General features: G+C 38.3%; 1 protein-coding gene across 1 annotated transcript; it reads left to right on the top strand.

The window, feature by feature from the left end:
* Window positions 1-3,778: 3,778 nt before the first annotated feature.
* LOC117410747 (potassium channel subfamily K member 1-like) lies at window positions 3,779-19,829 on the top strand. Its single transcript, XM_034017526.3, has 3 exons — window positions 3,779-4,384; window positions 10,108-10,503; window positions 17,553-19,829. The coding sequence occupies exons 1-3, from the start codon at window positions 4,030-4,032 to the stop codon at window positions 17,816-17,818; spliced, it is 1,017 nt and encodes a 338-aa protein (XP_033873417.3). The 5' UTR covers window positions 3,779-4,029; the 3' UTR covers window positions 17,819-19,829.
* The last annotated feature ends 8,135 nt before the right edge of the window (window positions 19,830-27,964 follow it).

The raw sequence follows: 27,964 nt of genomic DNA, 5'->3' as shown, positions 1-27,964 counted from the left end.
GTTTGTTTTTTATATATAAATTTTGTCTTTGCAAATTAATTTTAGTATTTTCTCCCAATTTCGAATGGCCAATTATTTAAGCTCAGCTCACCGCTACCACCCCTGCACTGATTCGGGACGGCGAAGACGAACACACGCTGTCCTCCGAAGCGTGTGCCATCAGCTGACAGCTTTTTTTCACACTGCGGACTCACCATGCAGCCACCCAAGAGCTGCAGCGTCGGAGGACAACGCAGCTCTCGGGCAGCTTACAGGCAAGCCCGCAGGTGCCCGGCCAGACTACAGGGGTTGCTGGTGCGCGGTAAGCCGAGGACACCCTGGCCAACCTAACCCTCCCTCCCCCGGGCGACGCTCGGCCAATTGTGCGCCGCCCCCTGGGAGCTCCCACCCACGGTCGGCTGTGGAATAGCCTGGACTCGAACTCTTGATGTCTAGACTTTAGAGCGCATCCTGCACTCCACATGGAGAGCCTTTACTGGATGCGCCACTCGGGATCCTCCTACGCCTACATGTTTGATTGTATTTGCTCACAAACTAGACTTCAATATCACCTGTGTTGAAAATATAATAACATATTTAAATAATATTGGAGAAAAAAATACCTAAATAACAGGTGGAGTTTGTTACAGTGTATTGTTTTTAACTACACTGTGTAAACTCTAAATTATACTACACCACTGAACCCGTGTGTGGATAAGAGACAGACATCACTTCCATCTTTGGTGGGGGTTTATTTTTGGTATGTTTGAGTTTTGTGTTTTTTAATTAGTTAGTTAATTTAACTTGTTATTACTTTATTTAGTAAGTAACTGCATGTTATATGATTCTTATCCAGCACAATGTGGTTTTGAGATCGCTAATCCCCCTGTTTTAACTAATTGTGTTTTAATAAACAATGTGCCCTGACTTGGTGCTCCTCCTGTGTTTTTTTATTTTATTTTCACATTCCTGTACAGTAAATTTATATGAATTGAGTCCGGACCCTCTGGTTACACAGGTGGTGGCAGCTGCACTCCATCGATTATTTACCCAGGCATCGGGAGCTTGTAAGGGCAGTTTTTGAGATTTGGAGCCCATAACTTTGCTGCATATCTTTCCTTAGCGACATTTGACAGGCTGTCCATGTAACTGTGCACGTCTCAAGTCGATTTATAATATTGGAAAAAAAACATTTTGGAATTGGTTTTAGCCCCCTTAGCAATGTTCATTTCTATCTCTCTCTTGGCCTTTCTAACTTCCTTTTTGACTTGTGTTTGCAGTTCCAAGTACTCTTTCTGTGTACTTTTGTTTTTGGTCCCTTTTAAACGCTCTGTAAAATGCCTTTTTTCACTGAATATTTTTTTTTAATTGATCTAGTAAACCATTTTGGCCATTTTGTTTTAGATTTAGATTTGTCTACTTTTGGGATGTAATTGTTTTGCACCTCTAGTACTACATTTTTAAAAAACTCCAATCTACTTATGTTAGTCTCTGTTTCATACCTTCATAGTTTGCTTTTCTAAAATTGTAAACCTTAGCTTTAGTCATTACTTTTGGGGTTTTAAAAGTCACTTCAAATGAGACCATATTGTGGTCTGAGTTTGCCTAGTTTTAAATAAAACCAACAAACCTAGCTGTTTCTTTATTTGACTTTAAGAGATTTTCATATCAATAGTTAATAGACCAAAAATAAATAGACAAAGTGCCCTATCAAGTTCGTGCAAGTTCATACTGCAAGAAGTACTGCAGGGATCCGCAGTTGGGTAGTGGAAACAAAACAGACACAACCTAGCAACCACTTCCTGAACATGTACTTGCAACCACTTCCTGATAAACCAGTACAGTGGATTTATCAAACATACCCCTTGTGCTTTTGCATATGTGAGACTGGTTTATCTCAGCTTGAAAACATCATTGTATTCATTGTACATCCAGATAGGGGTTCTTTTTGACTTGGAGGGACTGATTCCACTCTTGTTTCTGGTTAGCACTCCTTAAGATTAAATTGACACATTAGTGGTGATCTCATTTTAAACAATAAAATATTGCAGCCTTAAAAATGAATAGTCTGCATTTGCAGAGCTCCTTCCAGTTTTTGTGTTTTTAGTGATTTCAAGGACTCGGTAAATAACTGACACTAACTGCTGGTGTGCAGGACCACTTTAGGAATTGTAATGTACTTGTTACAGCACCTATAGTATTGTAATGATCTGTGCCCTTGTAGGAGAAAGCAGAAGACAGACGCGTTGCCAGGGTGCAAGGAATAACCAATTTATACGTGAAATTAACACGGTCCTTGTTCGGGCCAAGACCACACCACAAACAATAAAACCCTAACTCCTTCCTTCACTCTCTCCTAGGCCCCTTCCTCTTCCAGTCTCCCACAGGCCCCATCTCACAGGTCGTCTTTCCCCAGGGCTCCGCGACTAGTCTCCGCTCCACGCCTGAACCCCCATCCTCTATCTCTCGCTCTAGATCTCTCCCTGGGCTCTGCTCTTACTCTCTCAACCAGGCCCCATCTCACAGGCTGTCTTTCATCAGGGCTCCGCGGCTAGTCTCCGCTCCACGCCTGAACCCCCATCCTCTATCTCTCGCTCTAGATCTCTCCCCGGGCTCTGCTCTCTCATACTCTCTCAACCAGGCCCCATCTCACAGGCTATCTTTCCCCAGGGCTCCATGGCAAGGCTCTGCTCCGCGCCTGAAACCTCCCACTCTACCTCTCGTTCATTCAGCTTTCTCCCCCTCACTCTCCTGTGCAGATGGTACTTATACCCCCCCTCTGCTCCCACCCATTTCACTCAGACTGACCAACCCGGTCGATCCCTGCTCTTCTCCCTTAACAATACATGTAACACGTACACAGGATAAGACAGACAAGACAAACAAACTGGACACCATAAAAGTCCAGCAGACTCAGAACGGTGCCCGGGTCGCTACAGTATATAAAACCCCATCATGCTAAATTTACAGTAATTGAATTAATTTAATTAAGAATGTAGAAAGCATGCAACAGACTTGACAGTTGTGTTTTCCTGAACCAGCTCACCAATCTACAGTGTCTTGAACCAGCAGAACTGGTTGAAGACCAATCACCAGCTCTACCACCAGAGCATAGCAGTGCTGGAATTTCCATCAGCAAAGCTGTGTATAGAGCAGTCTGTAACCCCAGGCTGAGTAAGCCATAAGCAGAGCCAAGTACATGATTAGCTGGTAGTACTTTATATGAATGTACTATGTACCAACCCATGGCCAAATAAATAGTTGTTTATATTTTAGATTAATTTAACTACCACTTTCCCTTTCCCTAAACTTAAGCAGGATCAAATATAAATATTGCACAACATTGATGTAAGTGGGACATGAAAAAAAACATTAAAAAGTTTACATTTTTATCTTGACATTTTTTTTTTAACTCTATTGGACTATTGTCAATTACGTAACATATAATGATGTGAACTTGTGAACAGCAAATAACGTAGTATTTTTCAGTTAAATCATTAAAATATCCTAGTATTGCACAATAATAAAACGGGTTAAAAACTTTAAAAAGCAAAGAAAAATACTACTAATACTACAGCTTTAAAGTAGTTTAAATAAATACAAAAACGGATACAGTATCTCAGAATTTGCTTCTCGTATCAACCGTGTGTAAACTTCACATTATCGGAGTACAGCAAGAATCTATTTTTACAGCAGCATGACATCATAACAACCAGCTACTGTTTCTTTGCATTGCCATTGGTCGCTAAAGAGGGCTCAACATTACTTGCTTCCTGCTGGTGTGGTTACCTGGGGTGTATGTAAAACTATTAACGTCACATATGGGGAGAAGTCATTGCCACATCAGCTGCTGAAAATTCAATGAATGTTCAGTGACAGAGAAAAGGGAGAGGAGACAGAAGCAAAAACAAAGCCAGACCATACAAACGAATGTTGGCGGGCTTACAGTATTTATATTAATATATAACACAGTCCCTGTAGACGGTCAGGACAAAACAGAATATCATTAAGGGGAAACAATTATACTTGTTTTTAATTAAGCACTGGAAGATGTTACAGTCTCTAGCCAGTAACTCGTGTGTACGGCTGATACAAAGCAATACATCGACATGGTATTTCTTTTTTCTGGTCCTCGGCTATGTACTGTATTTAATCTTCGGGGCCATGGTTTTCTCCTCGGTCGAGCTGCCTTATGAGGACCTGCTCAGGCAGGACCTGAGGAACGTGAAGAGGCAGTTTTTACAGGAGAACGAATGCTTGTCAGAAGAGAGACTCGAGGAGTTCTTGGGGAAGGCACTGGAGGCCAGCAATTACGGGGTTTCGGTGCTGAACAACGCGACATCGAACTGGAACTGGGACTTCACCTCGGCTTTGTTCTTTGCTAGCACTGTCCTGTCCACTACAGGTATGCGATCTTGTGTTCAGTATATTAATAAATAAATAAATAAAAACACGGTAATGTGATCACCTTCATCACTGTGAGATAAATGTGCTTGCTTGATAAACCCTTTTATACCCGTTGAGTTAAATACACACAGTCGCCGGGGCTGGTGCTCTGCTGTTGACATTATGAGCGGGTTTATATCTAGTGTTTTGATGCAGTAGTATTGAATTTCATGGCTGATGCCATCTAGTGAGCGACTGCATGATGGAATGTTTGACCTGTCTTTGTCAGAGAAGGCAAAGCCCGATTTGTTGGTAGAAGGAAACCTCCTTTCTCGTCAAGGTCTTGTACTCAAATGTAACTTTCTAATTACTACAGATGATTACAAACATTTGGTTTGTAACTCACTGCCATATACCTTGTTATATCAACTTTCCTTAGGCCAGGTAAAGCAATCCCCTCTTTAGTTATAAACGGTATACGTGACTTGGATGGGAGATGTGATAATAAACATTAAGGAAGTTATTTATTTCTCAAAAGTCCTCTAGACCCCCTTGCATTAGCTGCTGGTCTAGTCATTTTAGTAATATCAACTGGGGACTTTCCTTTAACATCCAAGACTAAAGAGCTACATTTTAAAATTCTACACAGACTTTACCCTCGATTAAAGAGCTACATTTTAAAATTGTACACAGATTTTACCCTCGATTAAAGAGCTACATTTTAAAATTCTACACAGATGTTACCCTCCAACCTTACAGAGATTTACAAGTAATCAATCGTTGTTGTTTTTGTACCTCTGAGCAGGTCAACAGTACATGTATTTTCCTCATGCAAGTTGAAAAGTTTTGGACTGATATATATATATATAGATATATATATATATATATATATATATATATATATATATATATATATATATATATATATATATATATATTGTATTCTGAATACTTTATGTTATTCAGAATACAATATTGGCGCACTTAAACCAAGCCATACTTATATGGCTTTTTGCATTTATTTTGTAATATTGCCTTCATAAAAACAATTCGTGAAGTACAGATGAATAAGCTCCAGTTAAAATGACTGTTCATTCTTTGTTTTGCGAACATGTTACCGATTTCTAAGTAAATGTGAAAAAGAACACCAGACTGCCTCTTCTACTTTTTTGTTTGGCTCATTGCCATTCCGATTTCCTCTTGACATTTTGTTTAAATGACTCCCTGTCTTAGTAGAGATGCCCTCATGTAGACCTGTAAAACGGTTTAAATCGACTTTTAATAAGTTTTTACTTGCATGACAAGCTCGCTCGCTAGAGGTGGGTTTTATTTTTTACTCGCAGTGACATTTTATTCAACACTTGCAGGGGCGTGCGCAGGAATATACATTTGACCACTATTGTGTGTGTGTGTGTGTGCGTGTGTTGATATGGCTATACACTATACTGTATAAATAAATAGCATTACACTCACTCGCCATTTCAACGAAAGTCCAGATGCTGTGGAGCTTTAACACTGACACATCTTTCTGGAGTTGCAACTGTAGCAGGTGTAGCATGGCCAAAAGCACCAATAGGTCGAGCACATCAGGATACAGAAGTTGACATTACGTTAGTGAAGGTAGCAAACGGTTCGCAGTTTGCTATTAAAGATCACCTTAATCCAGCTCGTTAATCCAGCCTGCAGTTCACTATTCCCGTTTGCTATTGATTTTTACAGCTTGCTATTGATTTTTTTTTTTTGCTTGTTTTTGCAAAAAACAAACAAAAAAAAACACGGATGTGGACTTTTAGCGGTTTGATGTTTGCTTTTTTTTCAATTTTCGAACTGTAGATGAAAAAAACATAAAAATGAAAAGAACAAACAATATTTTCAGTTTTCCAATTTCTAAAGGTGGCACAGCAATATGTAGGTCACGTCGAGTACATGTAAAGTTTGGTGGTTCTAGCTGGTCGGGAAGCAGGTAAAAAAAAAAACAGTTAGCTATTCAGTTCGTTGTTCACAGCAGCGTCGCTAGGTGCCACAGCAATGAATAGCAAGCTGGAAAAACTAATAGCAAGATGGTATTAAGAAGTCAGTGTAAATACCCCAGGCGGAACTGCGTGTCAGTGGTGATGTGGGCAGGGGCAAACCCGAAAAGGCTTCCCTAGATCAAGGATAATATATTTATATGTGTTTATATTATTATCCTACATGTGTCTCTACTTTTTTCTGATTGGGCGCTGCAAATAGTGAGTAGTGGTGCCTTCAAATCCTGTGTATTTAGCCAATAGGAAAGCTCGTGATTCCTGCCAGCAGACAGGGAGTCTTCCCATTGGCTGTCTGTTGTGGGAACAGCGGTACGAGCTGTCAGTGACTGATCAGGGGGGCTGCACGGTCTGCAGCCTCAGTGCCTTTTGTGCACAGCAATTATAAACTTTGGCAAAATGAAGTGTTCCTAATATTTGCACTATAGATTTATTTTTACCGTGCGCTTTATCGCAGTAAAAGGCAGATCTCAGCTCCTTACATTTTCCCCCCAATTTTTTTAAATTTATTTTTTTTACCGTTTTCAGAAATTCGAAAACTAAAAATATTGTTTGGTCTTTTAATTTTTCGTTTTTTTTTTATCTACAGTTCGAAAATTGAAAGAAAAAGCAAACAAACCGCGGTAAAACTCGACATTTGTGTTTTTTATTTGCAAAAACGCAAAAAAAAAATAAAAAAAAATTGAATAGCAAGCTGTAAAAACCAAAAGCAGGCTGTAGAAACAAACATCAAGCTAGAAAAATGAATAGCAAGCTGGAGCAGCGAACTGCAGGCTGGAATAACGTGCTGGATTGCTAACTTCACTAACGTCCCAGGTTGTGTTCCTTACAGACCTTCATGAGTTCTGGCAAAGGCATTGCATTTTCCGATTCCCGAGTGTTAAAATAGGCTCAATGTGGTGTACAAATAAATCATACTGCATTTCAGGAACTCTGCATTGAAATTCTTGATTCAGCTTCACAAGTACTTTCTTTTAGCAGTTTTCAGTTTGCAAGATAGGAAGCGGCTGGGAGTATTTCTCTACTTTTCTGATTAAATTGTCTGTCGATCTCACTTATTGCAGCATCAAGCTCGGGGAAAAAAAACTATCGACTTCATATTCTCTTGCAAAGGTTAAAAAACGTAGGATCCTGGCTGTGCGAGTCCCATACAAATGTTCCAGTGTTTTTGTCGGGCCCCTTACTGCACTGGCTAAATCAATGTTCTCCCTTAATTTGCTTAATTAGACCTGTTTACTTGTTTTCAGCTCACAGATGCAGATTTCAAGTTAGCTATAACATTTTATAACTAACTTGAACTCTGCAACGTTTTATAATTAAAAAGGTCTAATTAAGTAAATTATCAGTACAGTTAAGGGTCTAGTTAAGTAATTGAGAGCTCAGTTGGAATTAAACCCAGAAGACACAGGGGGTCCCCAGGACCAGGGTTGGGAACCACTGCTCTATAGAGGACTGTACTAGTTGCAGCCTTTTATACACCTGCATCATTTAAACAAACGGAATAATTAATTCATTGATTGAACCACCAATCAAGGTCCATGGTTTCTTCAATTTCAGCCAAATTCTAACATGAAAAACAAGAATTTAAATCTACGCCTGGGTTTAGAACAAACCCAAAACTATTGAACATGTATAAAGTAATACAGTTAACACATTTAAATATGAAGATGAAGATAATTCTGTTATTGATGTTACAGAATATGAATGAAACAAAAGCAATGCAAATGATCAGCTGACTGCCATATAAAGATGCGATATTTAGAAAGGAAAAATGCACCAGATAAAGTTACCAAACAACAAATGAACAACTCAGCCATTGCACTGGCTTGTCTTAAGTTGTTGCATGTTTTCTCTTTTTCCATAAAATACTGCTCAAGTAACCTGTCTCTTTGTTGTTGAAAATACTATTTTCATTTAATTGGTGGCGGTATTTACATCCACCTTTTTTGTAGTACTAGCAGTTATTGTAAGAAAGGGTTTAGTTCAAAAGTAACAAAGCAACTATAAACCATTTCTTTCAAATGAAGACTGCAGAAGTTCAAGAGGGAGCTTTAGCTTTAGTGTGTTATGTAAAAGCTGCTGAGGACCTTGGGGACCAGTGAAAGGACAGATGTAGGTCAGCAATTTGAGGGATGTAATTAATCAGGAGCTGTGCACCGTTGCTATTTTTGCATGTTTCTTTCCCCTCAGCAGGTTCAAGGACTCTATAACAAAGCAAATTGATTATTATAAACGTCTTTGCGGCTGTTATGGGAAAGTAGTCCAGGGTAATCATAGCCCCGGGTCGTTTGTGTCTGGAAATAAACAGCCATGGAATTGCATTTTATAAACTAAAATTGTGAAAATGTTACAGGTACAATATTGTGCCGTACTTATCATTTACTATGTATTTATTTGTTGTTGTTGTTGTTGTTTTTTAATATTTTCATTTTCATTCCAAGATTCAAATTCCACTTTATGACTCCGACGTGATCAAACTTGAAGCCCAAACTAATCACTTTTAATAATTTTTAATTGGACCAGTACAGAGGCTTGAATCATGAATCACATGCAAACCAACATTTGTTTATATGTGTGCTATTAAGATACACACATAATGGTTTGTTAGCAAACCATTAAACTTTTATGTTCAGTAACTTCAATGATTTATCAAATGCCATCCTAATAATAACAGCACGACCCATGAATGTTAGGGATTATTACTGAAGATATGTTATATTATAGGGATTATTACTGAAGATCCGTTTATATTATAGGGATTATTACTGAAGATCCGTTATATTATAGGGATTATTACTGAAGATCCGTTATATTATAGGGATTATTACTGAAGATCCGTTATATTATAGGGATTATTACTGAAGATCCGTTATATTATAGGGATTATTACTGAAGATCTGTTATATTATAGGGATTATTACTGAAGATCTGTTATATTATAGGGATTATTACTGAAGATCCGTTATCCTTTCTACTTCATTGCACTATCAAGTGACAGTAGGTTAGCACACAAAATTCAGCCTATAACTAATGACAAAAATATGAACCATTTTGGTGACAGACGGGGTTCATTCAGATTTTAATGTCCTATATAATACAAAACCAGTGTAATTGCCTGTAATTTCATTGAATGTCCTATATAATACAAACCAGTGTAATTGCCTGTAATTTCAGTTTGTAGTCTGTTTAAAAGAATGACATGTTCAGACCCTATTGTCGGAAACCAGCTCTACACATTCACTTTATCTAAACACAGTGTTACCCTTATATATAACAGGTGCGTCACACGACACAAAGGTTTGCGAAATGCAGAAAACTATTGGGTGAAAGAGAGGGAAAAAAGTAAAGAGTGTAAGATAATAGTTAACGATTGCTAATACAAGATGAATAAGCCAAACCCAGCTGTGGTCAATAAAACCTGTTTGTGTCCCATGTGTCTGCGCACACCCAAACTCATTACAACAGTGATACTAAATTAGACTGATCTCCTGTAGAAATTCCACAAGAAGACATGGGCTGTGAACATCTTATCTCATTCTTAAGGAGTCAGGGACTGCCTGAATCTACCATTTTTCATTACATCTTACAGGGTTTGAAATGGTGTTGGTTGTGCTGTGGGGTCACTCACAAGATTGCTAAGGGTCACAATTAATATTTAAGTTTGCTGGTTTTTGACTGCCTCAGTAATACTGTGCTTTTTTCCCTTTCATTTCAGGTTATGGCCACACAGTCCCTCTCTCGGACGGAGGAAAAGCCTTCTGTATAATCTACTCTGTGATCGGGATCCCATTCACTCTCCTGTTTCTCACGGCTGTGGTGCAGCGTATCATGGTGTACGTCACCAGGGGTCCGGTTACGTACATTCATACCCGCTGGGGTTTTTCAAAGCAGCTGGTCGCCCTGGTCCATGCTTTGGTACTGGGACTTGTTACTGCATCGTGCTTTTTTTTCATCCCAGCAGCAGCGTTCTCTTCTCTCGAAGATGACTGGAATTTCTTAGAGTCTTTCTACTTCTGCTTTATCTCTCTCAGCACAATCGGTCTGGGAGACTACGTGCCAGGAGAAGGTTACAATCAGAAGTTCAGACAGCTTTATAAAATCGGGATTACATGTAAGTAACAAAAAAAAAGGGGGGGGGGGAGTGTTATTTGGAGAAGTGGCGTTTTCAATGCTGTTCTCTTCCTCATTTGCATGTTTTAAAGATTTGTATAGAGATTTATGTAGCAAATTAACTGTTCTTATTATGCACATCTTGGTATTGGCTGCACTGTTTTCAAGTTGATTTGGTAATTATTAAAGTTACTCCTGTAAAAAAAAAGGTATTCTAGCTAATGTATTTCATAATATAGGAACTTTAACCCAATCCTGCAGTGGGTTCAGTCTTACACATATACATGTGGCTTAGGGGAAGGAATACTGTGAATGTACCTTTTTAAGCATTGCCACCCTATTATCAAAGCTTCTGAAGGCTAGGTGCACCTCGATAATCTGTCCCCCGGGATACCTGAAGCTGGGAAATCTGATCTTGTGATGTGTGGGAAGAGGGACTGAAGAAAGCAGGGAATTGTATCAGTGATAGGGAATCAGGAACACTACAGCAGATACAAATCATGATGCTTAGCTTTAGATTGTCTCTGTTTAGTCTAATTCATTTTTTATTTTGCTTTTTGCTTTTTAAGTTTTGCAAGTACAGCAACCCTAGCAAAGTGACATTACAGATGCATAGAGTAGTGATGGGTGTACGGAATTTACCTTCAGCAGATATTATCAATCTAGAGCGATGTAGTTCACAAGCATTTAGGTAGCCGATAACATGGTCCAGGAAAAAGTGTCTAAAAGGGGAGCAAGAGATTAGAACAGCATCTGATGGTCCTGCAAAAAGAAGTCTCTAAAACAGCCACTGTCAGCTGGCTCCCTCTATCGCAAATCCTAGTTTTGATATGATTTCGCAAAGGATGACCTTTTTGAGGTTTTAATGCAGAAACCAAGCAGTAATACTGCATTTTTTATCATATACAGTACTGTGCAAAAGTTTTAGGCAGGTGTGAAAAAATGCTGTAAAGTAAGAATGCTTTCAAAAATAGACATGTTAATAGATTATATTTATCAATTAAATGCAAAGTGAGTGAACAGAAGAAAAATCTAAATCAAATCCATATTTGGTGTGACCACCCTTTACCTTCAAAACAGCATCAATTCTTCTAGGTACACTTGCACAAAGTCAGGGATTTTGTAGGCATATAGTCAGGTGTATGATTAAACAATTATACCAAACAGGTGCTAATCATCAATTCAATATGTAGGTTGAAACACAATCATTAACTGAAACAGAAACAGCTGAGTAGGAGGAATAAAACTGGGTGAGGAACAGCCAAACTCAGCTAACAAGGTGAGGTTGCTGAAGACAATTTACTGTCAAAAGTCATACACCATGGCAAGACTGAGCACAGCAACAAGACACAAGGTAGTTATACTGCATCAGCAAGGTCTCTCCCAGGCAGAAATTTCAAGGCAGACAGGGGTTTCCAGATGTGCTGTCCAAGCTCTTTTGAAGAAGCACAAAGAAACGGGCAACGTTGAGGAAACTTACTGCAGCAGATGAAAGACACATCATGCTTAGTTCCCTTCGCAATCAGAAGATGTCCAGCAGTGGCATCAGCTCAGAATTGGCAGAAAACAGTGGGACCTTGGTACACCCATCTACTGTCCGGAGAAGTCTGGTCAGAAGTGGCCTTCATGGAAGACTTGCGGCCAAAAAGCCATACCTTCGACGTGGAAACAAGGCCAAGCGACTTAACTATGCACGAAAACACAGGAACTGGGGTGCAGAAAAATGGCAGCAGGTGCTCTGGACTGATGAGTCAAAATTTGAAATATTTGGCTGTAGCAGAAGGCAGTTTGTTCGCCGAAGGGCTGGAGAGTGGTATACGAATGAGTGTCTGCAGGCAACAGTGAAGCATGGTGGAGGTTCCTTGCAAGTTTGGGGCTGCATTTCTGCAAATGGAGTTGGGGATTTGGTCAGAATTAATGGTCTCCTCAATGCTGAGAAGTACAGGCAGATACTTATCCATCATGCAATACCATCAGGGAGGCATCTGATTGGCCCCAAATTTATTCTGCAGCATGACAACGACCCCAAACATACAGCGAAAGTCATTAAGAACTATCTTCAGCGTAAAGAAGAACAAGGAGTCCTGGAAGTGATGGTATGGCCCCCACAGAGCCCTGATCTCAACATCATCGAGTCTGTCTGGGATTACATGAAGAGAGAGAAGCAACTGAGTCTGCCTAAATCCACAGAAGAACTGTGGTTAGTTCTCCAAGATGTTTGGGCCAACCTACCTGCCGAGTTCCTTCAAAAACTGTGCAAGTGTACCTAGAAGAATTTATGCAGTTTTGAAGGCAAAGGGTGGTCACACCAAATATTGATTTGATGTAGATTTTTCTTCTGTTCACTCACTTTGCATTTTGTTAATTGATAAATATAAACTATTAACACGTCTATTTTTGAAAGCATTCTTACTTTACAGCATTTTTTTACACCTGCCTAAAACTTTTGCATAGTACTGTACATGCTAATGTGAGAATGTTTGATGTATCTTGCAGAACTAATTTGTCTTAAACCTCAAATACTGTACTTAGGTCTAGTGTTAGGAAAATGGTATTTCCCCATGAAGAGGTGATTATGTAGGTTTTTCAGACTAAATAATCTACCAGTTAACATATAACATGAATCATTTTTTTTATTAATTGAAAAGCACATGCATACAATAAGAGCATTTTAAATAATATATACAGTAGTATTTACTATTAACCACTTCAACACCATGACGTATGCATGTACGTCAAATGAAAACCCACTTACAGTACCATGACGTACCTGCGTACGTCAAGTTTCCCATTCTATTCTATGATCAGTTTCTCAGTCTAGCGTTTCAGGTTTCATTCTCTAAAGCAGTGCTAGTACTGTGGAATGTGCAATGAAAGTTGGGGGAGGGTCAGGTGACATTTTTATCGAATTGCGTGTCATGTAGCGATTGCAATCTCACTGTGGGCGTTTAGAAGGCTGAGATATATTGCAGGAAGCCATTCAGCTTTTACAAGTATATATATAGTGTTTTAAATGATTATTTTTTGATTTATTATTAGTTTTACTTGTTTAGTTGTAGTTTTATATAGTTTTTAGCGAAAGCTAAACATGGCAACGTACGTGGTCTTTCTATAATGAGCAACGGGAGTGAAGTTGGTTTGGAGGATTTCGATACCAGCGACAGTGATGCTGATTTATCACTCAGCGATTATGATGAAGAGGATGTGGAGCCAAGAACAATACAAACTATACGAACAGAAGAGCATGCAGCTACTTTACATGTAAGCCAGCTGCAAACAGGAAGCTGTTTGGTTTGAAATGGCAGTGCTGTGACGAAATACTATCAAAACACAGCGCTGGGTACAGGCAATGCGGCAGCCACATCCATCACAATGCCTGCGCAAAGTAGCTGTGTACAAGCATTTGTGACAAGCGAAGCAGACACCGTAAAAAAAGGTACAGGGTCTGCTACGAAAATGAAAACAAAAGAAAAGACAAAAGCAAAATGTGCAGTGGTTGCGAAGACAACCCTGTGTTCTGTTGTATTGAACATTTCAATAAATGGCACAGAGCAAGTCAATACTGGCACACGTTTTGATGTTTGATTTTTATTTGATAATTACTGTTTACTATTATTATTATTATTATTATTATTATTATTATTATTATTATTATTATTATTATTGTTATTAGCAGCGTTTTTGTTTTCATTGTTAAAAAAAACAAACACATTTTGATCTCTATTGAATATGGGTATGTAGTACACAGCAGCATAAAGGGTTAATAAAAAACACAGTTTAAGTCATTTATTTGTGTTTTATTCATCATATGTTATTTTATAGCAATTACAAGTTTGAAATTATTATTATTATTATTATTATTATTATTATTATTATTATTATTATTATTATTAATTATTATTATTATTATTACTATTATTATTATCAAAATCTGGTACCTGGGAAGGGGTTTCATTTTTACATCTGGAGTTGAAGTGGTTAAAATAAGGAGTAGAATAGGGCTGCATTCCACTTATTTTATTAATCTGTGTTAAAAACTAATGTACATTTACTTTAAATAGCCCAGATTTAAGAGACATATAATAGAAAAATAAATGTACTTTCAGGTAAATTGAAAATAAGAACAAGTGATACAATATATGGAGGAACTTATATACTCTGTCAGTACAGTATGTCTCAATGTTTACTTGAGGTCCCAGTGAAACATACTTATTGTGCATGAAATAATTACTGTGTAAGTGCAGGCATTACTGTATATATTTTATACAATAGAGAATTGTGTGCATGTTTTAATTAAATTGCAAATAAGAATTTTTTTCTGATTTTGGAACAAACCGTTGTCCCTTGGTTCCTGTGACAGAGACAGAATGATTCTTGGTGATAAATCTCTCTCCCGACCTGTGAGGGTGCTGTGTAAAGGGAACAGAGTGCCCTGGACTGGATGGCCAGACAATTCATTCCTAGGGTTAGGCTGAAGTCGACTATGTAGAAAGGAAGGGAAACGATGTGGTAGCCACGGATTGGAGGAGCGGTTGCACTCGTTAACCAAGGGGTCATGATTGATGGTACAAAAGGGGATGTAGCAAAGTGATTTGTTCCTTTGTATATTTAATGCTGAATCGGAAGGAAAACCTGTATTGTTATCGTGAGTGTTTTGTTTGTTTTTGTCGTGTCTAAAGAATTACTTGTTTGTTGTTATTAGACGGCTAACATGATCCAAAGCTGTCACCAAAGGCCAGCACTTACCCAGACAACACTGCACCATTGTTCACGATTAACTGTATTTGCACCACGAGCACTATAGCACTCACTGTGGACTTGTGATTGTGTTTGTGTTACGTGTGGGTGTTTAAATATGGGGACTATTATTTCGGGACCAACCCGTGGGTTAAATGGAGCAATACACAACTCTGTATTGCCTGTTATCATTGTTGTTTACTGTTTTTGTCATCAGACTTTGGATTATAAAAATAAAACACCATTGCACCTGGATTATCGTTGTCTGTCTGTTTATTGATCACCGCAGCTCTCCTGCACCTGCACACTGTTAAACACTTTGCCACACGTGGTGTAAGATAAAAAGGGATGGATCACGGTGCTGGACAGCAGACGGGAGGTCGAAGAAAGACGGAGAGAGAAACAGTACACAGCGCTGATCGAGAGGGTCGGGCTGGTGATACCATCCAATGTACCAGCAGGACCCGTGATGATGGCCCCAAAGGCAAGGGCACAAAAGATGACGGCAGAGGATGACCCGGAAGCTTACATGGTCGCTTATGCGCAGCTAGCTACCACCGCGTCATGGCCCAAGGAATTCTGGGCAAGCCATCTGGGACCCTGCCTGATTGGGGAGTCTACCAGGCCATGACAGATGCCGAAGCCGCTAAGTATGACCTGGTAAAGCAAGCCGTTCTGCGCCATCTAAACATCACGGGGGAAACGCACCGAGTATGGCTCCGGGAGTACAAGAGATCCCCAGATACATGCCCCAGGGTTGTCACACAGATGTTGTGTGACCACATGGTGCATTGGCTCAACCCTGCCCAGAAAACAAGTTTGGAGATGGGTGGGGCTATCGTGGTAGAGCAGTTTTGCCACGTGGTCGGTGCTGAAACCCAGGCATGGATACGGCGCCACAACCCCGACAACCTGGAAGATGCTGTGAAACTAGCCGAGGATTTCGAAGACTCCCTGGTTTCCGCCCATGGAACTATCTTTCTGTCTAACACATTACAGCAAGTGTACAAAATATTAAAAATACGTCCCATCAGGACATCTGTTTATCATCCACAGACAGATGGTTTGGTGGAACGTTTTAATCAGTCCCTAAAGCAGATGCTCAGACAGTTTGTGAATCAAGAGCAAAAACATTGGGCATCGCTTCTCCCAAACCTCGTTTTTGCAGTGAGGTGCCGCAGAGTTCGACAGGGTTCTCCCCCTTCGAGCTCTTGTACAGCATACAGCCTTGCAACATACTCGTTTTGTTAAGAGAGGGGTGGGAGGAGCACAAAGGCTCATCCAAAAATGTAGTGCAGCATGTGCTGCTACTGAGAGATCACCTGGATTTGGTCAGTCGTTTGGCCCAGGACAATCTCAAATCGGCTCCGCACCGGCAACAGCAGCATTACAATCAAAATGCAAGAATTCTATTTTTTTGACCAGGAGATAAAGTAATGCTGCTTCTTCCCTCGTCGGAGTCAAAATTATGTGCTAAATGGCAGGGGCCATATGAGGTGATTCGGGCTATAGGAAAGGTGAATTATGAAATTAGACAGCCCAATCGTCGTAATGAACGAGAAATATATCATGTAAATTTATTAAAGCCCTGGCAGGCAAGGGAGGCCTTATTTATAGCCCCGGGCGAAGTAGAGGATGATTTAGGCCTCGGTCTAGAGACCTCTAGCAAAAAAGACATTTCGATGGGGAAACAGTTACTTCCAGATCAGCAACAAGAGCTGGGTAAGTTAATTGAGGAGTTCAATGATGTTTTTTTCTGACTTGCCCAGTAGAACTAACCTTGTTGAATATGCCATTATCTCTCCCCCATGTGTTAGCAAAGAGATATGGGTGATGCTCACACTTGGTGTGATTGAGCCTTCCAGGAGTGAATGGTGCAGTCCAATTGTGGTAGTGGCCAAAAAGGACGGCACTAACCGCTTCTGCATTGATTTCTGTAAGTTAAACGCTATTGCCAAGTTCATTATTGTTTACTGTTTGTGTCATCAGACTTTGGAATATACAAATAAAACACCATTGCACCTGGATTATCGTTGTCTGTCTGTTTATTGATCACCGCAGCACTCCTGCACCTGCACACTGTTAAACATTTTGCCACAGTTCCTTTATCTTTTTTCATTCCTACCTTGTGTCAAAAGGGTGATTCCCCAAAAAGAAGTTGAATCACACCAAATGCATTCATTAATAATCACAAATTGCATGGTTGTTTCTAACATATAAATTAAAGTCCATTAAGAGGTTGTACAGTATATATTTTTGTACATGTTCCAGTACTAAATTTATATACTCATTTTTTTTTCTCCCTTTTCTTAGTTTATCTAATGCTGGGTCTAATTGCGATGTTGGTAGTTCTGGAGACGTTCTGTGAACTGCAGGAGTTGAAGCAGTTTCGGAAGATGTTCTACTTGAAGAAGGAAAAAGCAGAGGACCGCGTCCACATCATCGATCACGAACACCTTTCATTCTCCTCCGTCTCCGATCAAGCCGCTTCCTTGAGGGAGGACAAATTAAACGAGCCCTTTATGGATGTACCACCAGTAACTTACAGTGCCTCTGACTTCTCTTCACTGAACAGATAGCATTCCTCTGTAGCATTGATGTTCAGCCTGCTGCATAGTAGTTGTTATTTTAATGCCTCTTTGAAAAAAAAATGTCTCAACAGATGATAATAACGGTGTCTGTACTCTTAAGGGAGAGGGGATGTATGAATATGACTGTTTGCCTAATATCTCATGTGAAAAGCTTAATATCCTGCACATTTATTCATTAATTGTATACTTGAAATTCTATCTTTTGGATATGTAAGGGATTTAAGGAAGAATTATGTCATATTTTAATAAGACAGATCTCCAGTCTATGTGTACGATATGAAGGGGATAGTTTTTACTTTACAGGGGGATAGTTGACGTTCTGTAATTAATATTTTGTTTATAACATGTCATAGTTCTTCATTCACCTGTAGACATCGGGTCTATTCTATTGATCCAAATAAGGGCGGAGCTAAATATTGCTGTTCTTTAAATTACTGGCGAGAGGACCCTCCTTGTCGTTTTCAATATTTTAACAGAAATGCTCTAAAGATACATGCATGCACTGTTATAGGTCTGATTTTCATAACAGTGGTACACACTTTTCTACTATCTCCATGGTGGTGTTATATCCCCCAATGTTAAATCAGTTGAATAGATCTTGGCATGTGTTCTTTTGCTATAGAGTTTAAGGGCTGGCCCCTGGTCCTGCATCACTAAAGACAGACTATGCCAAGAGTTTATTTTTGCTGATTTCAACGGACATAAGTAAATGGTTATTAAGAAGTAGAGTAGCAAGAAGGTTAGCAAAATCTTGCAGCATGTTACTGAATTGCACCAGTATTCACTGTAAAATGAAATACATACTGTAAAATATAAATAAAGGGAAAACATTTATCCTCAAAACCTAGAATGTTAACGTTATAGACATAAAGCATTAGGGTTCTGTTATGTACACTGTGGGCTTATGTAAATGCTGGTGTGGTAATGCTTTACGAATACTACTTGTTAAGTCTTTAAAGGGGAATTTAAGCACAATCACATAATGCACTACAGCATTGCATTTACGGCTGTATCACAAAGCAGTGCATGCGCTGTTGTGATATTACCTTTACAAAGTATCTTAGCAATTTTTTTTTTATTATTTATTTATTTATGTATTTTTTAATAACAGTTTATATTAGTACTAGATAAATAAACTGCAATAACTGCAGGAATTAAAAGAGATACAAATGTGGTTATCATGTTGAAAAATGTATGATGATCATATCATTGGATAATTAAGTGAAATTGTACACTGATATTGACTTTTTTTTCCTGTAGTGGTTTCTAGACACATCTGTTGTAAAGCTGTCCCGTTTTATAAAGTCAAGTTCTGTTGCAAGCTCTGAAGCCGTGCTAGAGAGGAGCTTTTGTTTTCTCTGTCAAGCTTGAACTACTTCTTCGCCTTTAAACATTTCTCTCTTGGGAGTGACCTAGCACAAGAATGTTACCACAGATCTTCGAAACAAAAGTAATAATAATAATAATAATAATAATAATAATAGTAATAGTAATAATAATAAATAATAATAATAATAACAAGCATTGCTGTAAGAATGTGTTGTCATCAGTGGCCTGTATTTATTAAAGACACACAAAGGCACTTAAACACACTGTATTGAAGGTAAATTATGTAAATGAAAAAGAAAAGTTATAATAAAGTGTTTTTTTTATTTATAACATGTTTATTTTTAATAGCGCATGACAGATTTGGAGCACAGTGAATTCTGTTTCATAAAATTCACAGATTTTTTATTCATTTTTTTCTTGCTGTATACTTTATCAAAATATCTTACCACAATTGCCCTTATAAATGTTTACCACAGTAATTTGGCAGTTTCCCTATGGTTATACTATGCATTTACCATGGTTCATATGGTTTGTAAATGCCACATTTTTTATATATTTCATATCTTTACAATGCTTACCTAAGCTTTACCCTGCTTAAATACACTTTGCTGTGTGTGACGATAGCCGGGTGTCTAAGGTGGTCAGGAGGTAGGAGGGAGACTCAGAGCTGAAGAGCTGCAAATGTTTTTAATTTACAAATAAAAATGACAAACAAAAACAGCTCACGCACCACAATCAATGAACAGAAAATCCTTCACCCAAGTCTTGCACTATCACGGTGAGTTTTACCATAAACAGAGGAGCGTTTGTGTGTGTCTGTCTCTCTCTCTCTCTCTCTCTCTCTCTCTCTCTCTCTCTCTCTCTCTCTCTCTCTCCATATGTTGCTATATGTTGTGTGCTTCCATTTGTTTTGAAAGAAACACATGTTATAGTAAACTGGTATTACACTCGGTTAAATAAATGGTTAATGGCTTCAATGACAATTCCTGTCATTAACCAACCAGCTGCTTCCCTTTTTCTAAACTGTCCATTTGACACATGTTTGCTAATGGAAGTGCAAAACAGATGAGATTTATTACAGGATTGTGTTAGCTGCAGTTACTTTAAAATGGTTGGGTTAGCTGCAGTTACTTTAAAATTGACAGCTAATGATGAGAAAGTAAGATCTTGACGATGTCTGGGCCTGGGCCTGCCATTTTGTTTTACAGGTTTTAATAATCTTGTTTTAACTGTCAGTTTGTATTGTGCCTTAAAGGGTCTTGGAATCTTTGAAGATAGAAGCTGCATCTACTTAGTTACAATAAACAGCAACAGCAGAAAAAACTGACAGAATATTTAATAATAACAGGTTGATACCAAACAATACTTATATTTACTTTGCACAGTATAGAAACTTACATGCATATCTACTTAGGTTAAACATTTGCAGTAAAGGGTAAAAAGTTTCAAATGCCATTTTAATTTAATTTAATTTTAACTGCCATATATTAAATGTATCTAGTAAAGACGCTCTGCGTGGAGTGCAGGATGCGCCCTCTAGCCTGGAAATTGCAAGTTCGAATCTAGGCTATGTCACTGCCGACCATGACCGGGGATTCCTAGGGGGCGGCACACAATCGGCCGAGCGCCGCCACGGTAGGGAGGGCTTAGTTCGACAGGGGAATCCACGGTTCACCACGCACCGGCGACCCCTGTGGCCGATAGGGCACCTGCGGTTCTGCAGTGGAGTCATCAGATCTGTGTTGTCCTCTGGTACTATAGGCCTGGTGGCCTCGCTGTGGATCCGCAGTGCGAAAAATGGCGGATTGGCAGGACGTGTGTTCCAGCCTCCATTTCCCGAGTTGCCAGGGGGTTGCAGCGGTGAACCAGGATACAAATAACAATTGGGCATTCCAAAGTGGGGAGAAAACCAGGGTGATGATTACATTTTTAAAAAAAAATGTGTACATGCTGCCTAGCTCTCTACTTCTAGAAAAAACAAATCAACAGTAGACATAGGTATTGTTTTTTTCTATTGCTTTTACAAAGTTCAACAGGTGAATGTATAGATACTGCTGAGTTGTAAATGCAGGTCTGTTTGTTCGTGCAGTGCCAGCATTTTTCTTATCAAGGCATCTGCTGTATAGACTATATATATATATATATATATAGAGAGAGAGAGAGAGAGAGAGAGAGAGAGAGAGAGAGAGAGAGAGAGAGAGAGAGAGAGAGTTGCACATTATTTGCAAACATTGTACAATAAGGTATGTAAAGTTAACTGCACAAATTGAAGTGTGTTAATTGAGTTTTTCAAGAAACACTATTTTAAAATGAGATACACATATAGTTACAATCGTGAATTGTTTAAACATCTTTGATGCATGGTCTCAGTGCTACCCATTATCTTGAGCAAAAAAATAAAAGCGGGATGCCAAACGAGACCTTTCCCAGGAGGAAGAGAACCTGCTGCAAATGTGGATGAGGAAAGGAGTAGTATGAATGTGATGACAAAACAGCAAGGTGAATATAATAAATATCTGAGGTTACATTGCAGGAATATTACTAAATTGCATTCATGCATGCATAAAACAGGGCACTGAAAGCATTTTTCCCTTAGTGTCCACAAAAAATTATTTTACCATGTGCCTTCCTCCTAGCATGTTCCTCCTTTTTTGAGCACCTCATTTTTCTACAGGGTGCAAAGCCATTATATTGTCAAGTCAGTACATGAAAAACAGCTATAATCAGTCATGTCAGTAGGGATCTCTCAGTGTTCTCGTCTGAAATCTTTTTTTTTTTTTATGAAATGAAACATTGTTACCAAGGAAACCACAGCTTAAAAAAAAAGCACTTCATCATTTGTATTGTAAGTTATTACTTATGAAGCAATGGTAGTTTATGCTTATTATCCAAAGAACATTGGTTGTGCGTTAATATAATTTTATTTAGTTCTGGGAAAAAAAGCAATTTACTACAGAAAATGCAAACCTACTGAAACTAAGTACTTGTAACACATTTTTTTTGTTACTACTCTCACTCCTGTATTTTAAAGAATTTGTTACAAAACATTAGGCCTACATTTATTACAATATACATTTATCACTTGTATTAATTACAATAGTTTTCTGAATACAGCAGAGTAATTATCATCCCCTGGTGATTTGAGTGTAGTGGACACTGCCATATCTGGAGACCTATCCAATTAGATTTGATTGCTATAGTGTTACCCAAGGTACTCCCCTCTAGAGATAATAAACCAGACAGTTGCTGATGAAAGCTGAGAAGTCAGCCTATTTCACTCACTATACCGCAATGAGGGGTCAGCCACATCTCTAGTCAGGAATTTTTTTTTTTAAAATTCAGACCGGGATAAATCCCTTAGGATCTGGTTTTCGAGCAGAAGATGGCAAAAAGAATAGAAGCCTCTTAAACACTACTTTCATAGGGTATCTGCTTATTTTTGTATGGTTTCTCCTATTTAACTTCCGAAAATAAAAATACAATACACTTTTAAAAATGGCATTGTATTTATAATTGGGCAGTGAAAAAGGACAAGCTAGGTTGGTAAATGGATTGTTAAATCTTAGCATAACAGTTTTAGTGTACGAATCAATCAGGAAGTTAATTCTCTGTGCCAGTTCCTTTTTTGTCACATTTACGCCAACTTCTATGTGTTGGTTTCTTTCATTAAGAACAATGAGTCTCTCTTTACTTTCAGCAGTGTGGTTGTATTCAGGCCCTCTACTGTTCACATCATTAAAGTGAACTCCACAGTGTTACAGTAACATGTGCTGGTACTGAAGTTTTTGAAATTTTAAACACTTAAATAGCTTCAATAATTATAACCCAAAATGAAAACGATTACAAAAATAGTCTTACAATTCCCCATTGATAAAACATTATTTTGCACCACTGGCTATATCGTGAACATTTCTATGCTCGGCTAGCTCTCTACCAAAAGTTTAGAACTCATAAATAACACAGTACTGAAAACTTCAAGAAGGTTTTCAAAATAAAAGCATTTACAGATATAGATACCCATCACCCATACATCGCTGACACGTACTGTACTCACTAAACAATATTTCAAAATGTAATACATGTCAAGACCATTTTGATTTTTAAACACATTAAGAAAAAAATCTATGGAGGCTTCTGTTATTTAGTTTCTGACAAGGCCCCAAAATCTCAAAAAACAAAGCAGACCACATTACCTGTGAGTGGTGTTGCAAGGTAACGCTCATGGAGCAAGCTTTCCAAGCCTACGGAGGAATGACCAGGGAACATTAACAAGACAGGCAGCCAGAGAACAAGCTCTGGTGAGAAAGAGCTCAGTTTACGTTAACCTAACAGAAGGGTTGCCATGGGAGTATGTTGGGTGGTAATTGTACTGCTGAAAAGAGCGCATACTGTAGTTAGTTTTTTTTTTTTTTAAATAGTTTTTACAATTTGCTGAACTGCAGAGTCAAAAAAAAACTTTACCTATAAGGTAAGGTACAGATTATGAAGTACAGTAAGCAAGCTTATTCATATTCCAGCCTTGTTTTACCTATTAGAAATGAGCAAAGGCACATCCCGGTCAGAGCAGGTAGTTTGCAGGGTTTCAGCTGATCATACTGGTCCAAGATAGGGGAAGAGCTGGTTTAGCTGATTCTGTTGGATTTGCATTTCACACAACAAGAGATATAACCCTGGCAAACAGTCTTGCAACTTCAACTAAGTCAATCCATGGTTGTTTACAGTGCTAAATGAATCTCATTTGGTAACACTTAACATTAAGTGTCTCTAATTACTGTGTATAGACATAGTAGTTCCATAGTAAATACATGAGTTACACATAATTACAATGCTCTTATGCATAGTTGCAATGTTCTTAATGTGTAAAACACCACACACACATATTTTATGACTGTATACTTATTATATTGACAATGTTGACCCTTCATGCTTCATATCTGTGAGGAATACAAAAACCCTGAATATTATAAAACCATCACATGCAGAGACTCAGCAATAAGCACAGCAATAATAAAGCCATGTCATCTTAACACTGCAAATGAAAATGTACAACCTATGGTCAGTCTAATTTAGAATCACAAAATCTGTATTCTCTTCCGGAGAATATTAATTGGAATGTCAGCTTGACCTATGTAACCCAAACTAAATAAAGACAATATTTGAGTCACTGCAGAATGAAAACCCCAGAGCCCAGACTGAAGTGATAATTGTGCAGTAAGGTAAGAAACTACAAGCAGTGAGGTTATCACTGGAATAGAAGCAATTGCGTCCTAGCTGCTCTTCTCCTGTGTGGAGCTTATCATTTATTTAACACCCTTCCTGCTATCAAAATGCTTTTCATCCCAGCAATTATATATCAGTCCATGTAATTTCAATCATTTCTCCCACACTTCTCATACAGTATCACTGCCGGGAGTCTAGAAGCTTTCAAGCAGGCGGAAAATAATAGGCTCAAATGTTACTTCTGGCTCCAGACTGTCCCAAATGACCCTGTGCATAACCTTGGCTTGCTTTCTGAGATCCTCCCACCATGTCTCATTGGTTTGATCCCCCATGAGGGCCTATTTTGGGCATCGCTGCAGGAATCCCATTGCAACCCAGTTTGTGTTGAGTCTTTTATTTAGATCATTTACACCTGCAGAGTCCTGACTGTGACAAGCAACAATTACTGTTTGTGCTGGTAGTTTGTTAGCAAACATGAGGAAACAGCACAGCAATCCATTATGTTAGTGACCCAATTAAATGCAGTGCAAGTTGACCTATGATTGGGCTTGTCCCAAGTTTAAATAATTTTTTTTCCTCCCTTGCAGTTAGATGGTCTATTTTAGTGTGAAAAATATTTAAGGGATAGTGACATTGTTGTGTCATGTTAATGTGGAACTCCCTCATTCAAATAAAGTATTGACTTAGGAGTTCCATTATTACAGAGGAGCATGCCACAGCAATGCCATTATCACTGTTATGCTACAACTTTTTAAGCATTGGAGCGTTTCACCAATAAGCAGTGGTTTTGGAATTAGTGTCATCTTTTCAGCCATGCATTTTTGCGATTCCCTTATTAAGTAATAACAGAATGACTGACCTCTATAGAACTCTGGTTGCTACTCTAAACATGTGTGCTCCTAAGGTGCTGATTAGATCAGGCTCATCGGAAAAAGCCACAGATGAATTTTTAAAGCATTTTTCAGCACTGGGTAATCACCCTGGCTTGTATAACTCATCTATCAAACAAACTTAGTTCACAGCACAGACATTACACAACAGCATTCAAAACGGATCTTATTTTTCACATAAACAAATATTTGGAATTGATGGAGGATTTCAACACTAATAAAAAGGGTAGGTTTTTTTAAAGTTATTTTCATCAAAATATTTTATTGACCAAATCAGATATTCTTTAAATAACTCATGTTTTGTGAATTGGTCCCCATAGCACCAGAACAATCAAAATCAATGACCATAGACCAAGCAGAAAAAAGAGGATGGAGTTACTGGCAACTGTATTTCATCCACACACCAATCATAAAAAAATGACAGATATTTTTTTTTTTGTGTAATCCCAAGTCATACATTATAACAGTTTCTATAAGTATGTGAATGATAATATAATTTAAGAAAAACTTAAACAATGAGAAGTCATAGGATACAATAGCACCACCACACAGTAATTACAGCATAGAAGATCATAAATCATCTTGCACTTAACTAGGCTGCTTAAAAGACCCAGATTATTTTTTAATACTCAGTGAAACTCTGTCTTCCGATTGGCAACTAAATTGAATGTCAGTTTTGTATCTCCCAGTCATGTGTTCTGCAGAAATATTATACCAAACCATTCTGTTTCATGGAGGTAAAACATCATTATAATTCTTCAGCCAACTGTCTGCCTACTTTCCTGTGTCAGAATAAGGAGTACATTAAAATGCTAAAAAGGGAACACACTCCAGTAGAAAACAATACATATTATTAAAGGAATTTGTCAGTAACCCTCATAGTGATGAAAATCAACCACTATGCTGACGCAATCATATGTAGTGTGTATCATATATATTAGTAAATATGGACTGAGAGAAGGCGTATAGTAGGAAACTATGGCCCCCGAGGGAAGAACTATAGTTACCATCAGGGGACTATAATGCCCATAGCCGCAGGTAACTATAAATTTTCCCTATGGGCCTTTAGTTTCCCACTATGAGCCAAGGTCTGCATTCCATATTTGTTTTATGAATCAGTCAAGAAAGTAATGTTTTTTAAGTCCATAGCGCATAGTTATTACAGTTTTTTTGGCAAAAAACTGTCCGTCTGACTTTCTCATTGCGGCATAGAAATCTCGGAGGAGTCAGTTGAGTTTGTGAAACTTCGAGTTGGATTTGTTTGAATTTCAGGAAGTCAGAAAACACTGAAAATGAAGTTTTTATGATGATTTTGGTGTTTGCAGCATCTTTGTTTTGTAGTATATTTTGTAATTAATTTTCTGTTGTCTGTCATTTTGCTTTGTGTGTGAAGAGAGGAAGGATGTTCAGCGTAATGACGTCTTTTGAGTGAGTTTGTAAAAAAAACGTTGACAGTAAGCAGCATCACGGGGACAATAGTTATTGGTCATGTGATGAGGTTTTAACCAATCACATGGCAGAATTATAATCTAATTATAATATAATATAATTATAATATAATGTGTGTGTAACAGGCAGTGTTGTATGATACAAGCCGTTACGGATTGCGTTCAGTCTCGTCGGTGAGGTGAGATGAGGTTAAAGCGCTAAAACCGTTATACATGGCTAACCAGAAGAGCCTATGCCCACATGCCATGGGAGATGCATGACGAGCTTGCCAGGGACCAAACCTCTGGATTGTGTGCGTGTGTGTGTTGTATTGTTTATTGGTTGTTTTCTGTTGTATGTAGTGAAAATGACCATTTAAATCATTTACATTGATAAATTCATTGATAAAGAATATTAAACAGTTGTTTACAAAGTATCTGTTTAGCTTTAATAGCTAACCTAAAGGCTTGCTATTTTTGTTAGTTTTCTTTTTTATTGATTTCTTAGCAGATGCCCTTATCCAGGGCGACTTACATACACATTATTTTTACATACAATTACCCATTTATACAGTTGGGTTTTTACTGGAGCAATCTAGGTAAAGTACCTTGCTCAAGGGTACAGCAGCAGTGTACCCCACCTGGGATTGAACCCACGACCCTCCGGTCAAGAGTCCAGAGCCCTAACCACTACTCCACACTACTGCCCTTCTTTGTGTATGCTTATCAAAGCCACTCCGTTTAAAGTTCGTGGCAGAGAAATTAAGATTTTTGCTGCCTCATCCACAATATTGTCGCCTTTAAAGCACCTTTTTTAATTACCCAAGTCCTCTGTAGCAAATCATGTCTGAGTTCAATAAAATGATATGAATTACATACAGTATACTCGTATAGAATATAGTTCCTGGTGACTTGCCCCCTCAACACCTGTTTATAAATTACATCAAACAAGTAATGTATACAGTGATATATATAAACCGCATACTGTATATTACTGTAATGCAATATTAAGGCTGCCTTGAAACCTAATAAATCTAGCCCCTCTACTATAATTCATAATTTACAACTGAAGTTATTAAAACACTTATTTATTTTAGTACTTTTATAAAATAAAATAAGGTTTTCAGTTATTTCTCTCTTTAATTATGGTACTAATCGTATCTTACTCATTGATTGTCGTGTTTTACTTGAAATGCCTCCCAGTGGCTGCTGCTGTGGTGAAAGCTGTGTATTCTGACACACCATTAGTTGTCTTCTGTTGTCGGGAA

The sequence above is a fragment of the Acipenser ruthenus genome, chromosome 6, assembly GCF_902713425.1.
Source record: "Acipenser ruthenus chromosome 6, fAciRut3.2 maternal haplotype, whole genome shotgun sequence".
NCBI lineage: Eukaryota > Metazoa > Chordata > Actinopteri > Acipenseriformes > Acipenseridae > Acipenser > Acipenser ruthenus.
This window is presented reverse-complemented; position numbering and strand designations above follow the sequence as displayed.